Source organism: Meles meles, chromosome 17, assembly GCF_922984935.1.
Source record: "Meles meles chromosome 17, mMelMel3.1 paternal haplotype, whole genome shotgun sequence".
Taxonomy (NCBI): domain Eukaryota; kingdom Metazoa; phylum Chordata; class Mammalia; order Carnivora; family Mustelidae; genus Meles; species Meles meles.
In genome coordinates, this window is record NC_060082.1 from 38,927,054 (window position 1) to 38,939,199 (window position 12,146).

Sequence of the window (12,146 nt, forward strand, 5' to 3'; positions counted from 1 at the left end):
GTAAGTAGCGGGTGTCAGTGGGGTGTGGGGTGGAATCCAGGCGGGTTGCCAGGGTCCATGGAGGAGGGATTGTTCTGATGGGGGCAGTGGATAAAGTGCCTCCACTCCTGACTCAGGGCCGCCGGGGACCCCTCTCATTCCTGAGGTCCACCAGGTCCCGACATAGCATCTTGCAAAGTGAAATATTTTGATCCCAGGAAGCCAGGTGGGAAAGGTCTGCTGTGCTCTGACGGTCGAGTCTTCAAGGCCTCGTGCTGGTGTTTCTGGTTATTCATCTTGAATAAGGAGAGAGGCTCCATGTAGCGGCTGTCTGCCCGCTGTGCTTGGATGGGTCTCTCAGAGGGAGACACACAGAGTGGGTGGATGTACAGAGCCCCTGGGCCCATGTCCATACCTGCCCCTCCTCTTGAGAGGCTCTGTGAGCCTGAGGTCAGCTTGCCTCCCACTGGGGAATCTCATGCTGTCTGGTCCTTGGTCCCAAGCTCAGCATGCGCTGATCTGACCATTCCATCTGGCTGCTGTCCCCATGTGCCCTGGAGTGCACGGGGAAAGCAGCCTTGGCAGGAACAGGAGGAGGACCCTACTTCCAATGAATGGGCCAGGGACTGGAGGTCTGCCTGTCCCCAAAGCCCGTGTTCTTACCACTTGCCTCCTCAATGTTGTCTCTTTCAAACATTTGATTTTCTAATGCCTGATTTTATAATCCTTGGGCACCAGATTCTTTAGTTCTGTGAAATAGAGCCAAAGCCTTTCAAAGTCGACGGTGTGAAGCTGAAATTTGTGGCAAGTTGCAAGAATCCCTAAGATGCACTTGAAAACTTCTTAGGCTTCGTGACACGTACTTGGCATTAAAATCCATTTTGTTTCCATCTGCCGGTCTCCCCATCACCCACCTGTGATGACGTGGCAGCACCTGGCCTGAAGGGTAACCCCCTCCCTGGTCTCATTTCTTCCTGGATGTTTAGTGTTTGGCACCGTGTCACACACCTGGCCCACTGGTCCCCACCATGTGTCCTGAGCTGCTCTAGTCTGAGGGAGCCTCCTTTCCCTCCTCCTAGCCGGGCGGGTTCAGAGGAGCTCACCAAATCACCCAGGGCTTTCTTGAATGAGCCCAGGCACACACTAGCGCAGACACGTGCCCTCTGCTCCATTCTGTCCTGCCAGTTCAGCCCAGGCGACTGGCGAAACCAGAGATGGCTTTGCGGAGCCTCGTCCCTCCGGCCGTGGCAAGTTCTGTCGTTCCGACAGAGTGGAGAATGTAGGACTGACACGCATGCCTCTGGGGAAGGTCAGTGCGGGAACGAAGCCTGCACACAGTAGGTGCTCACAGTAGGGAGAATGCGCGCTGCAGCGTGAGGTGTAGCATGAAGGCTGGGTCTCAGCTCTTCACTCTTATCATGAAAGCCACACTTCTAACTGGGTAATGACTTAATCAAGGAGCCTGAACCCTGCCAGCTATGGACAGACCAAGGTCTCCCTGGGAAAGGACTCTTCTCCAAGATTTCAAAAAAAAAATCCATTAAAACCCTCCATGGAAGAGTAGCAGATGTATTTTCTTGGTTCTTACAATTTCATCCCCAGCAGGAAGTTGAGTGCTTTGGATGCCTCATTAACTCATGTTCAAGGACTTTTGGGCTCTGTAGAGCCCCCGAATCTGCATCTCTGTCTCAAGTGGCTTGGAGAAGCTACCAAACCGGTTGGACCCCGCTTTAGGTGGACTTAGCTTACAAACAGCTGCTCTACAAGCAAGCCCCAGACCCACTGGCTCTCTGGGTCGGAGACACCCTAGAGCTCCAAATCTTGTGGGGCCATTGGGTAGACCCCCTTCCAGGAGTTGAAAGGGAGGAGGGGGACCTTGTTTTACTCCTAGCTTCTCATTCAGCACTTTCCCTGCCATTACCAGTGGACCCTTTAGTATCCCTGTCAAGTAAGGGGAGCCACCAGATGACTAGCCTGCGAGGAAGGAGTTAGTGCATTCCCTATCCATGCCTGGCTCCTCACACCTTTCCCCTTACTCTCCATGTAGGCGGCCTCAGTGCCCAGTGGTGTGTGGGGTTTGCGTGTGCACATGTGTGTGGACATACACGGGGTTTGTTGCAGAGGACATGGTCTGTCTTCCTAGCCATGGGGACACTAATTTGTCCTGATGTGGGCTCTTTCCTCAGGGCTTGACGGATGCACAGGAATCACGGTATGATTCAATTAGGGAAACTCAAGTGGCTCAGCCACCTGTCTTCTTCTGATCCGTGAGCAAGTTCATTAGCTTCACGTCCATGGTCGCCAAATTGTGTTGTAATGAAGCACTGGCAGACGCTGCAGCTGTGCTCAGAGGGAAAACAAGAAAGTCGCTTCGGGAAAGGGGCAGAGGCGTGCAGTGTGTGTGTGACGTGACCATCACCTCCCGCCTGGCCGCGGGCACCTGTTCTCAGTCCTGAGCCAGGCTCCGGGGATGGACTTCGATGTCTGGAAACATCTTAGCCTGGGGGCACTGTGGGTGTCTAATTTGGTGGGATGATTCCTTCCTCTAAATGCTCTCACTTTAGAAAAATAGACTCACTGGCAGAGAACTTCCCTTACCTTAGACTCTAATCAGGGGCACACGTGCTCTGGAGAAAGTGGGCGGTCTTCCCGGGAGGGCTGACTCAGCCTCAAGGGCGTCCCGAGGTCTTTGTCGTCTTCTAACTGGAAGTTTGTACATTTGACCCTCTCCATCCAGTTCTCTCTCCCCAGCTCCCTGTCTCTCATAACCACACACCTGATCTCCTTTTCCGAGCGTTTGTTTTGTTTTGTTTTTAGATTCCATGTAGGAGCGAGATCATAGGGTACTTGTCCTTCTCGGGCTTATTTCGCGGAGTGAAACCTCAGGGTCCATCCTCGTTGTTGGCAATGGCAGGATTGCCTTCTTTTTATGACTGAGTAGTATTCCTGTGTGCGTACTGGGTGTGAGAGTCTACTGTAATGTAGTACGCTATGGTGTGTATTTATGTACACATGCACAACATTTTTCTTGCCCATTCATGCATCCAGGGACACTCAGGCCATTATAAATGTTGCTGCCATGAACACAGAGGTGCAGATACCTTTTCCAGACAGTGACTTCATCTCCTCCAGGGAGACTTCTGGAAGCAGAATTGCTGGATGATACGGTAGTTCTGTTTTTTAACTCTCTGAGGAATCTCCCGAATGTTTTCATAGCGGCCGCCCCAATTTCCATTCCCAGCAACAGCACATGAGGGTCCCCTGTCCTCCACGTCCTCAGTGGCACCTGTTGTCTCTTGTCTTGTGGGTAACAGCCATTCTGACAAGAGTGAAGTGACCGCTCACTGTGGTTTTGACCACCACCTTTTCACGTACCTGTGGCTAGCTGTATGTCTTCTTTGGAAAAATACCTGTTCAGATCCTCTGCACATTTTCATTTGGATTATTTGTGTTTGTTGTTGTTTGTTTTTTTTGCTATTGAGTGCTATGAGCAAAAACTCTGGTTAGGAGCTGCTGGGTGGGAGCCTGCGGGCCTCGGGGGGGTGGTTCCGCCTCCTCTCCCAGGGGGCTGACTGTGGGCGCTGCTCACGTTCCTTCAGCAGAGCATCTAACCTCCCCTCTTGTTCTTTCCTCTGCACCCCGATAGAGGGAACGGCTGAGGAACATCGAGCGCATCTGCTTCCTCCTGAGAAAGGTCAGTGCGGGAGCTCCACGCCTGGGGGTGGATGGTCCCATGGGTGTGGCTGGTCACCCAGTGGAAGGGGCAAGTGAGACTCAGTGCCTGCCCTGGCGCTGTCTCCCTGAAAAGGCAAATGGCAGGGGAGGGGGTGGGGGGGAGCAAGGGAGCCTTATGTTGGCTGGAAACCTCCAGAGATAAAAGGAGCTCATTAGAAAGGTGGCCATCAATCAAAGTGACAGGTGGTGCTGGATATTTGCAGGTGCCCTCTGGTTGGGCTTAGAGGTTCTTTCCTTTCGCGTGATGATGGATGGCATTTCCAGCTCAGGTTCCCTTGCAGCCTTTGTTCCTGGCTGGCGCTGTGCTCAGGGAAGTTTTAAACTAGATGGTGGGTTTCCTTTGAGGTTTCAGCCTGCCACTCAGCTTTGTAGTCTGATGGACAGTGTCACTGGGAGTGTTTTACGACTGAGATGGGAAGTGTTGTCAAAGGGGGAGCCAAGCATTGGGAGAGTTGTTGTGAATGGATGGGTGGTCAGCCACAGTGGCCCTAAGTGTGTCTGGGAAGCCTGCGTGTATATGCACAGTCACGTGTGCACGCACGGTCACGTGGGCACGCACGGTCACATGGGCACGCACGGCCACATGTGCACGTGAAACTCACACTTGGTTTTTAGCATGCCTCTGTGACATAACCAGGGAGGCCCTGCGGCAGAACAACTGCCACTCCCCAGTCAGGCCCGTGCCTGCTTTCTGCCGCAAAGTGCAGGGAACAGCAGCTGGCAGGTCGAGGAAGCAGGGCCCATTGCCTGGAACCAAAGGACATCCCCAGTCTCTGTCCAAAGCACATGGGACTTGGGGAAGCCACCTGTCAGCCCAGAGCCTTAGGTGAACAGGAGAGAAACAACTACCCTGCCAACATTAATGGAGGACAATAACGGCGTGCTTTTGAGTTTTTTTCTCTGCTTCCATAGTGGCACCTTCCATGGGAGGAGCGAGCTTAACGAAGCAGTTCCTTATTTTCCCAGCTACTTACTTGTCCATTCATGTTCTCCTGGACGCTCGGTGTGGTAGAGCTGGTGGGTCGCGGCAGGGAGGGGTGGTCAGATAAGGAAAATATATGTGAAAAATATTAGCAATCCAGAGTAGAGGATGATGTAAGAAAACACATGACATTTGGTTTTAAGGGCAATTCATGAATTTGTCCGTTATTTTCCCCCATCATATCTTGGACACCAGTAACCCCTTTAGCTTCTAGTCTGACCCCTAAGTGTCTTTCACGATTCCTCTGCTCCTTCTGTCCTGAATATGCCTCCCGGACTCTCCTGCAAGGTAATAATCCATACCCATCTCATGAGTCTGGCTCACCCTTCAGCACTGACTCTGGCTGAACAGTGGCAAGTGGCTGCCTCTGCCATTCTCCTCCTTATAGCCCAAGGTCAAAGCTGAGGCCATGAAAGAACAGAGGCTGGGCAGGAATTAGTGTTACCATTTGCAAATTTACATACAATTTGCATAAGTTTGTATCAACAGTAGATAGAGGCATTTTGTTCCAGGAAACACACTCCAAGTACCTTTTTTTTTTTCTTGTCCTTTTCCCATGGTCCTTCCCTGCCAGGCCATGGCCTCTGCTGCTCCGGTGAATGCAAATGCTGTTCTTCGTGAGCGGGAAACATCAGGGAGGCGGGCCCATGGTAGGCACATGAGGACAGGAAACACTGACTTCAAGTTCTTAGGTATTACAGCTGTGCCCTATTGCGTGTCCTGTGCTGCTCGAGGACCGAGCCCGAAACATGTACATTTACTATATTTTACTACATTTACTACTTACATCAGATTTGTATTTTTAAAATCACATGTAACTCTTTATTGCATTTGCCATTGACCCGGCAGGTCCCTAACTGACAGCTTCTCCTATCCTGTCCGCTCCTGCTGCCCTCCTTGGGGTCTATGTGGTAACCTGACCCGCGTCTGCTCCCTGCCAGCTCTGAGCCCTTCCACGGGAGAGGCGGTGGGGTACGCAGGCTTCTGCTGCGGCCCGAGGCTGCCCCTGCCCCTGATTATCCATCCAGCCCTCGGCGCAACTCTAACTCCGAGGCGGTGAGAACAGAGCCCTCCCCGTGCACCTGCTCTGCGATTCAGCCTGAGGATACAGGTGTGTGTGGCTCTGAGCTGCCCCACACCGTGAGTCACCTGACCCTTGGCGGCTGCCGGGAGTGCCCTGTGACACCCCTGGGTGCATGCCCAGTGCCGAAGCAGGTGAGGTGGCCCGTGGCCGGTGGCCTCCCCTGCTGGAGCCCTTGCCGGGGACGTGGGGAGGGCCAGCGGGTCTGGTTAGCCCCGCCACCTTCTGGGAACTGTACCTTCCAAGAAATTTCTTGGAACTTGTCCCCCAAACACCCAGAATGTGATGTATCTCTGTGGCTGATTGTTGCTAAACCACCTCCTCAGCTTTCTCGGGAGGAAGGAAGGAATTTTCAAAGTGGATCCGTTTTTAGCTCTCTAATTATCAGAAAATGTGTTCTTCGGGTAATTGTCTGAACTGTAGGATTCTCGCGTCGACGTGCGCGTGGGATCCATTTTCCGTGCAAGAGCCACCTCACATGCTGCTCTCCCACTGGCGCGGGACGCGGGCTCCGTGGGTCATGGTGGAGGACAGCTTGGGAGCGGGACTCGTCATGGGCCCCTGAGGGGGGCGGCTGACCTGCGGGGGGGGGGGGGGACCCAACTCTGTCTCCAGCTTCACGAAAGGGTTGGAGGGAAGGAGCTGATGTGGAGACCGAGGTTGGCAGGAGCAGTGGGTTTTGTGAGCGGGGCCCATCAGAGCCTGGACTTGGTTGTCCCTGGGGGCCCATGAAATGTCACCTTCCTCGGGCCAAGTCAGATAACAGTCTGTGAAGTTTGGCTGAGCCTGCCCGAGGGGGAAGGGACTCAGCCGCAGAATTTGGGATGTCCCTTCTGGCTTTGACACTTAGGTGTATCTCCAACTTGCCCCCCAAATTCCACAAGCGCGTCTCCAACCACGCTGTGGGTTTCTGATATTTGTGGCTTTAAAAACCCCTGTAGGGTGGATAATTCTCCCCTCGCTCCATTGAGCAGTCACCCTGGGACATAGAGGAGGAGGAGGAGTGGATGGGGCTCAGGGGCAGGGGCGTCAAGTTCCCTGGGGTATAATCAGGCTGATGGGAGGGGGCTGGTGTGCCAGGTTTTAATCTGGAAAGAACAGGATGGTTTGAAGGCCGCGCGTGTTACCACTAGTGACCACCTGTGCCCCTCCCCCTTCTTACTTACCTGAAACACATCTGCGGGGCCGGAGACAGTGGCAGGGGGTGAGGTACACCTGAACGCTGTGAATCCCAGATCCCCTGCAGAAGTTCCACGATGAGGTCACACCAGTGGGGTCGGAGGAGGTGGGGAGTGGCTAGGACCTGTTTTCAGCACAGAGCCCATTTGGCGAGTAGGAAGATCACACTGTTGTTCCCAATTCTTCCCCCTCCCCTGTGTCAGTGGGTCATGTGCGTCTGCACGGGTCCCGTCCCTGAGGCTAGCCCTGCCTGTACGCATGACCTTCCCATGTGATTGCTCAGGTCCCCTCCCCCACGCTCATGGTGGGCCGGCCATGTGTGCTGCTGTCTTCAGAGTCCTGGGTGTCCCTGCTGTCTTGAACTTCTGACACCACCAAGGCCAACCCACTGGTGCAAGGAGCCTGGGAGGCAGACCCCAGCGCACCTGGAGCTCAGAGCCACATCCACTGGATCCAGTGACCCCCAGTCGACCTTTAGATGCACGAGCAAGTATGACTGATTATCACTGAATTTAGGAACGATTTGTTATGCAGCGTTATTAAGGCAATGGCTCACTGACGCTATAAGCATGTGCTAGTTACATAAGGGGGCATTCTTTTTTAAAAAAGTATTGTGTCCTGGGCCTGTAGACATCAGCTGTTTGCTGACTCTACACATTTATAAATGGAAGGCTTCAAACTCTGCCCTCATTTCTTTGACCTCAAAGGAGGCTACTGAATGCGTTAACGGACTGGAACCGGGAGAAAGACCCACGTCGCTGGGGATCACCATGTTTGTCACGCCTTAGCTACTCGGAAGAAGAGCGAAGATGGTCCTTTTTCTCTAATCCCTGCCATAAGGGACTGACTTGATTTCCAGCCTTTTTGGCGGCTGGTGCAGTTCTTCCTGCGGGGTTCTGGAGAGAGTGATGTCTTTTATTTGAGAGACGTAATGCAGTGAAAAGGGGCACGCAAACTCAGTGACCGTAGACATGCCATCCTTGACTCAGAAATCTTCCAGATCTGAATTCTCTGTTGGCTGGAGGGTTTCTAAAGCGTGACGGGTCTGAGAGCTGCTCACATTTTCTGAGTGACCACTGTGTGCCTTTACAAGAACGAACTGGAGCCCCACTTGATGGACGAGAAGCTGGGGTGTGGAGACGTTTACCTCTGGGGGTCTCATGCTTCCCAGGTCGGTGGAGCTGGGATCTGAAGACAGGTCTGATCAGAATCCACATTTTAATCCCCAAATTGGGGAAATTTTATGTTCTCTGAAACATGCACCTTGTGGACCTGAGCTCCGGTAACATCGCTTGGCTGTTTCAAGGGAAGATTCGAGTCCCTGAAGCCACAGAGGGCCGAGGGGGCCCTATCCTGGGCTGGTCGGGATGGAGCCCAGTGGAGTCCTTCAAGACTCTTTTCTATTTCCGTTTAACGTCTTGTTAGGTAAGTTCACCCCTAGAGGGAATGTTTGAAGAGAAGTAAAAATATCCTGGAACAACACTTGCAACCAGTTCAGAGACTGTGTCTCATGTATAATGTATTTCCAGTCACTTTCTGTGGCAAAGTCCTTGTTAGTCAGAGGGGAAGATGGAGCATTTTACATGCTGTGTGAACAGGGGTGCTGTCACGGAGGTGCTGAGCCCAAAGTCGGATGGTGGGGGGAGCAGGAGCCCTGTCCTCGCTTCCCTCTGCCCCCAAGGCCATGGCAGGACCCGCAGAGGACCCTGCAGCAGCTCCGACTCCTCGGACCCAAGGCTGGTCGGCCCTGTCTTTCCCGGTTCTTCATTACGATGATAAAAGAGGATTAAGCCAGTTTCCATTTCTGGTGGGACCATGGCTCACCCAGTTGGCTCCCCCCATGTTGGTCGGGCTTAAGGGGAGAAGGGGGTGTCCTGCTCCTGCCTGGTCCTCCAGCACGCGCCCAGGCCCTTCTTGTGGTGTCACAGAGAAGCTGGGGGAGGCCTGGGAACACTTCAAGATTCGGTTTGCATCCGATCTACCAGTGTCCTGTTGGCTGAAGCAAGTCACACGACCAAGGCCAGGTTGTTGGTCTGAAAGTGCCTCAGGAACCTCCCAGGTATGAGCAGAGGGCAGTGAGGGCCTCGGGAGAAAGGCAGGCCGCTCCGGTTGGCAGGTGGCCGGTTTCACAAGTGAGGGGATGGACACCTGGGGCTTGTCTTGGGAAGCCACGAGATGAGTAGATCTCTGCATCCACCCACCGAGTTTTAGAAGTTTATAAAGAAACTTAATGGGGCTTAGTCTCATGGACAGTTCACATGGTCCCAGCACCACATCTGTCTGAAGGCTATCCCGGGGGCGGCTCCTGGGAGCAGAGAAGGCAGCAGGACCCACATTCCAAAGACAGGGGAAGGGTTAGTGAGCCCTAATCACCAGGGTTCACCTCACGGGTCAACCGTTGATCATGTCCTCTCAGTGACCTTCCCTAACGCAGGGCAGGAGTGGGAGGGACTACGGACTTACAGGCAACGGTGTGGATATAGTGAGGCTGTTCATTGGCACCATAATTGCACCGTAATTCAATCTACCACATGTCTGTATGAAGGGGATTAAGATTCAGGGGTCTGGACGAGGAGACATCACCTGACTCCTGTTAGAAGAGCTTGCATCAAAAAGACACAGGATAACAAGTGTCGGCGAGGATATATGGAAAAGGGATCCCTCGTGCCCATTGGTGGGAATGCAAACTGGTGCAGCCACTCTGGAAAACAGTATGGTGGAACTCAAAAGTTAAAAATAGAAATGCCCTATAGTCCAGCAATTCTAATTCAGGTTATCTATCCAAAGGAAGTGAAAACACTAAGTCAGGGAGACGTGTACTCCTGTGTTCGTCATGGCGTTATTTACAATAGCCAAGTTGCAGAGACAACCCAAGTGTCCATCAATGGATGCATAGATAAAGAAGATGTGGTGTGTAGACACCAACGTCTTGTTCATCCTCAGGACCCCGGATTTTAGCACAATGTGGGACCTGAGGCTGATGTTCGGTATGTGACCAGGAGATGAAATTCTAAACCTGGAATTGACCTTTGAGTTCATCTGCCAGATGGGGAAACTGAGACCCGAGGGCTTAATGGTGAGATGACATCAGTGCCATATGTCTAGGCCGCTTGACTGGGATGGCCACGGCCCTTTTCTGAGAGTCCGAGGCCACCAAGGCTGGACAGAAGAGGACCCAGCTGCGAGCTCTCTGGGGCAGGGACCACATCTTGCTTGCTCACTAATGCCTCTGTGGGGTCGAGCTCAGGGCGTTGGGATGGGTAAATCCCTACCTTGTGCCGTTGGCTGTTCCACTGTGAGTAGCAGTTCCTACGCGTGAGTTCCGTCTTTCCCCCCAGGCTACAACCCCTCAACCACTTGACATCTGGTAGGCCTGGGAATGAGGCTGCCACGATTATAGTCTGCAATTCCTGGCAAAAGTTGTGGAAAAGGTTCTTGGTTATTTCAAAACTAGCCTTTCCCTTTCTCTGGTGCAAAGTGAGTGGTCTGTTCATGCAGATGCGGGAGACACGGGCAGTCTGACCATCTGCAGGGTTCTCACACCTCTGCCTGTTCTTCTCATCATGACAACTGTACAGAGGTCTTAGCTCACTTCCCCCAAAGAGGTGACCTCATCAGTCCCATGGGTCGTAAAGGACTTCTCCATGGTTCTGTTGGCAAGCAGCCCTGGAAGCCAGCCATGTGCAGAAATCGACAGTAGATCCGTGTCATGGACTTGGATCCTGCATGTTTCTAGGCCAGGGCTGTGAACATGTTCCTGAGCTAGTGAGTGAGCCTAGTCAGCCACCCAGCACCCTCCCAAGGCTGCAGCACGGCCTTGCTGTTCTCCAGTGTGCATGCTACACCCAGGACTTCCACTTACTGCCCACGGAGGCCACTTACCACTGGCAGGAAAGTTTGCTCTCTTGTGCAAAATCGTGTGCAGGCATCGTGCCAGGAAGCGGTAAACAGTGCACTGCTTTATTGTGTCTGTTGTTAGTGGAAGTGGTGGTTTCTGACCACTTTGTGTGTGTCGAAATCCCCCATAAAGATCTTCTTTTTTTAAAGATTTTTAAAATTTATTTGAAGGAGAGAGAAAGCATAAGCAGGGGGCAGGTCAGAGGAGAAGTGGATTCCTGCTGAGTAGAGAGCCCAACGTGGGGCTTGATACCAGGACCCTGGGATCATGACCTGAGCTGAAGGAGACGCTTAACTGACTGAGCCCCCCAGGTGCACCCCCTGCCCCCGGTGGAGGTCTTCTAAGGTGCTCTGCTAGAAACCACATCCAGAAGTTCTACCGTAGGAGGTCTTGGGAGGGTTTTTTTTTTTTTTTTTTCTTTTCTGCTACAGAAAGCTTTATTGTTTCCATATGGTCTAGGGCTTGGGTGAGGGCCCCAGGGGTGGGTTAAAAAGCTGCCTCATGGCTGCAGGGAGAGGCTCAGGCACAAGCCCAACACGGGGGTCCCCTGGAGGGCCCCAAGGGCTATGGGACTCCAGAGGCACCTCATCGTGCCTGAGGGTGAGCCTTTCAAAGAGATGCTCGCCCAGTCTAGCCTGGGGGCCACCCGGCTTCTGGATGAGCTCATCTGCTCATCTGGGAAGTCACAGAGATGGGGGCCCGTGTGAGCAGAACCCAAGCACGTTGACCCCACAAGGGTCCAGTGCAGGCTCTTCTCTAGAACCCAGGCGGCTTCCTCAGTGTCCAGGGTCTGACCCCATGGCTACACTGGCTCTCCTTCCAGGGACGCTCAGTGTCTACTTCTCCTCACACTTCTCAGCCAGTTTGCGGGAGAAGTGACCCACACCCTCCAGAGCCACGTCCCCCTGGTGCAAATAGAAGCCTGGAGAGAGGTGAGTGTGGGAGGCCCACGGGTGGACCAGGAGGTCGACAGTGGCGTCTGTGTCCATGGAATGACTCTGACGCATCTGGGAGCTCATGGCTGATGGGTCGTAAGAAACTCAAAATAAGGCGTTGGTTGGTTGCAGAGGTGCAGGGTTGAAGCGGGAGACAGATCTGCGGGACCGTTGGACGTGCTGCCTGGGAGTGTTCTGCTATGTTATTGGAAAATGCCCTGTACGGGCGTCTGTGGCGGCCATGCTGGAGAGACTTAGTGAGATGTTTCTGGTGATTTGGGTGGTTAGCAGATGTCCTGGGGATTCACAAGCAGCTCCCAGGGTCTGGAGAACTGTGTCTGCTGCAGAAGAGGGGGA

The 12,146-nt window shown here is 53.3% G+C and overlaps 1 protein-coding gene across 1 annotated transcript in view; it reads left to right on the top strand.

The window, feature by feature from the left end:
• CNIH3 (cornichon family AMPA receptor auxiliary protein 3) overlaps positions 1 to 12,146 on the top strand; it is a 93,428-nt gene that overhangs the window by 48,657 nt on the left and 32,625 nt on the right. The window contains exon 3 of the mRNA XM_045982951.1: positions 3,626 to 3,673. Within this exon, the coding sequence (XP_045838907.1) occupies positions 3,626 to 3,673 (48 nt within the window). The remainder of the gene's footprint in view (positions 1 to 3,625; positions 3,674 to 12,146) is intronic.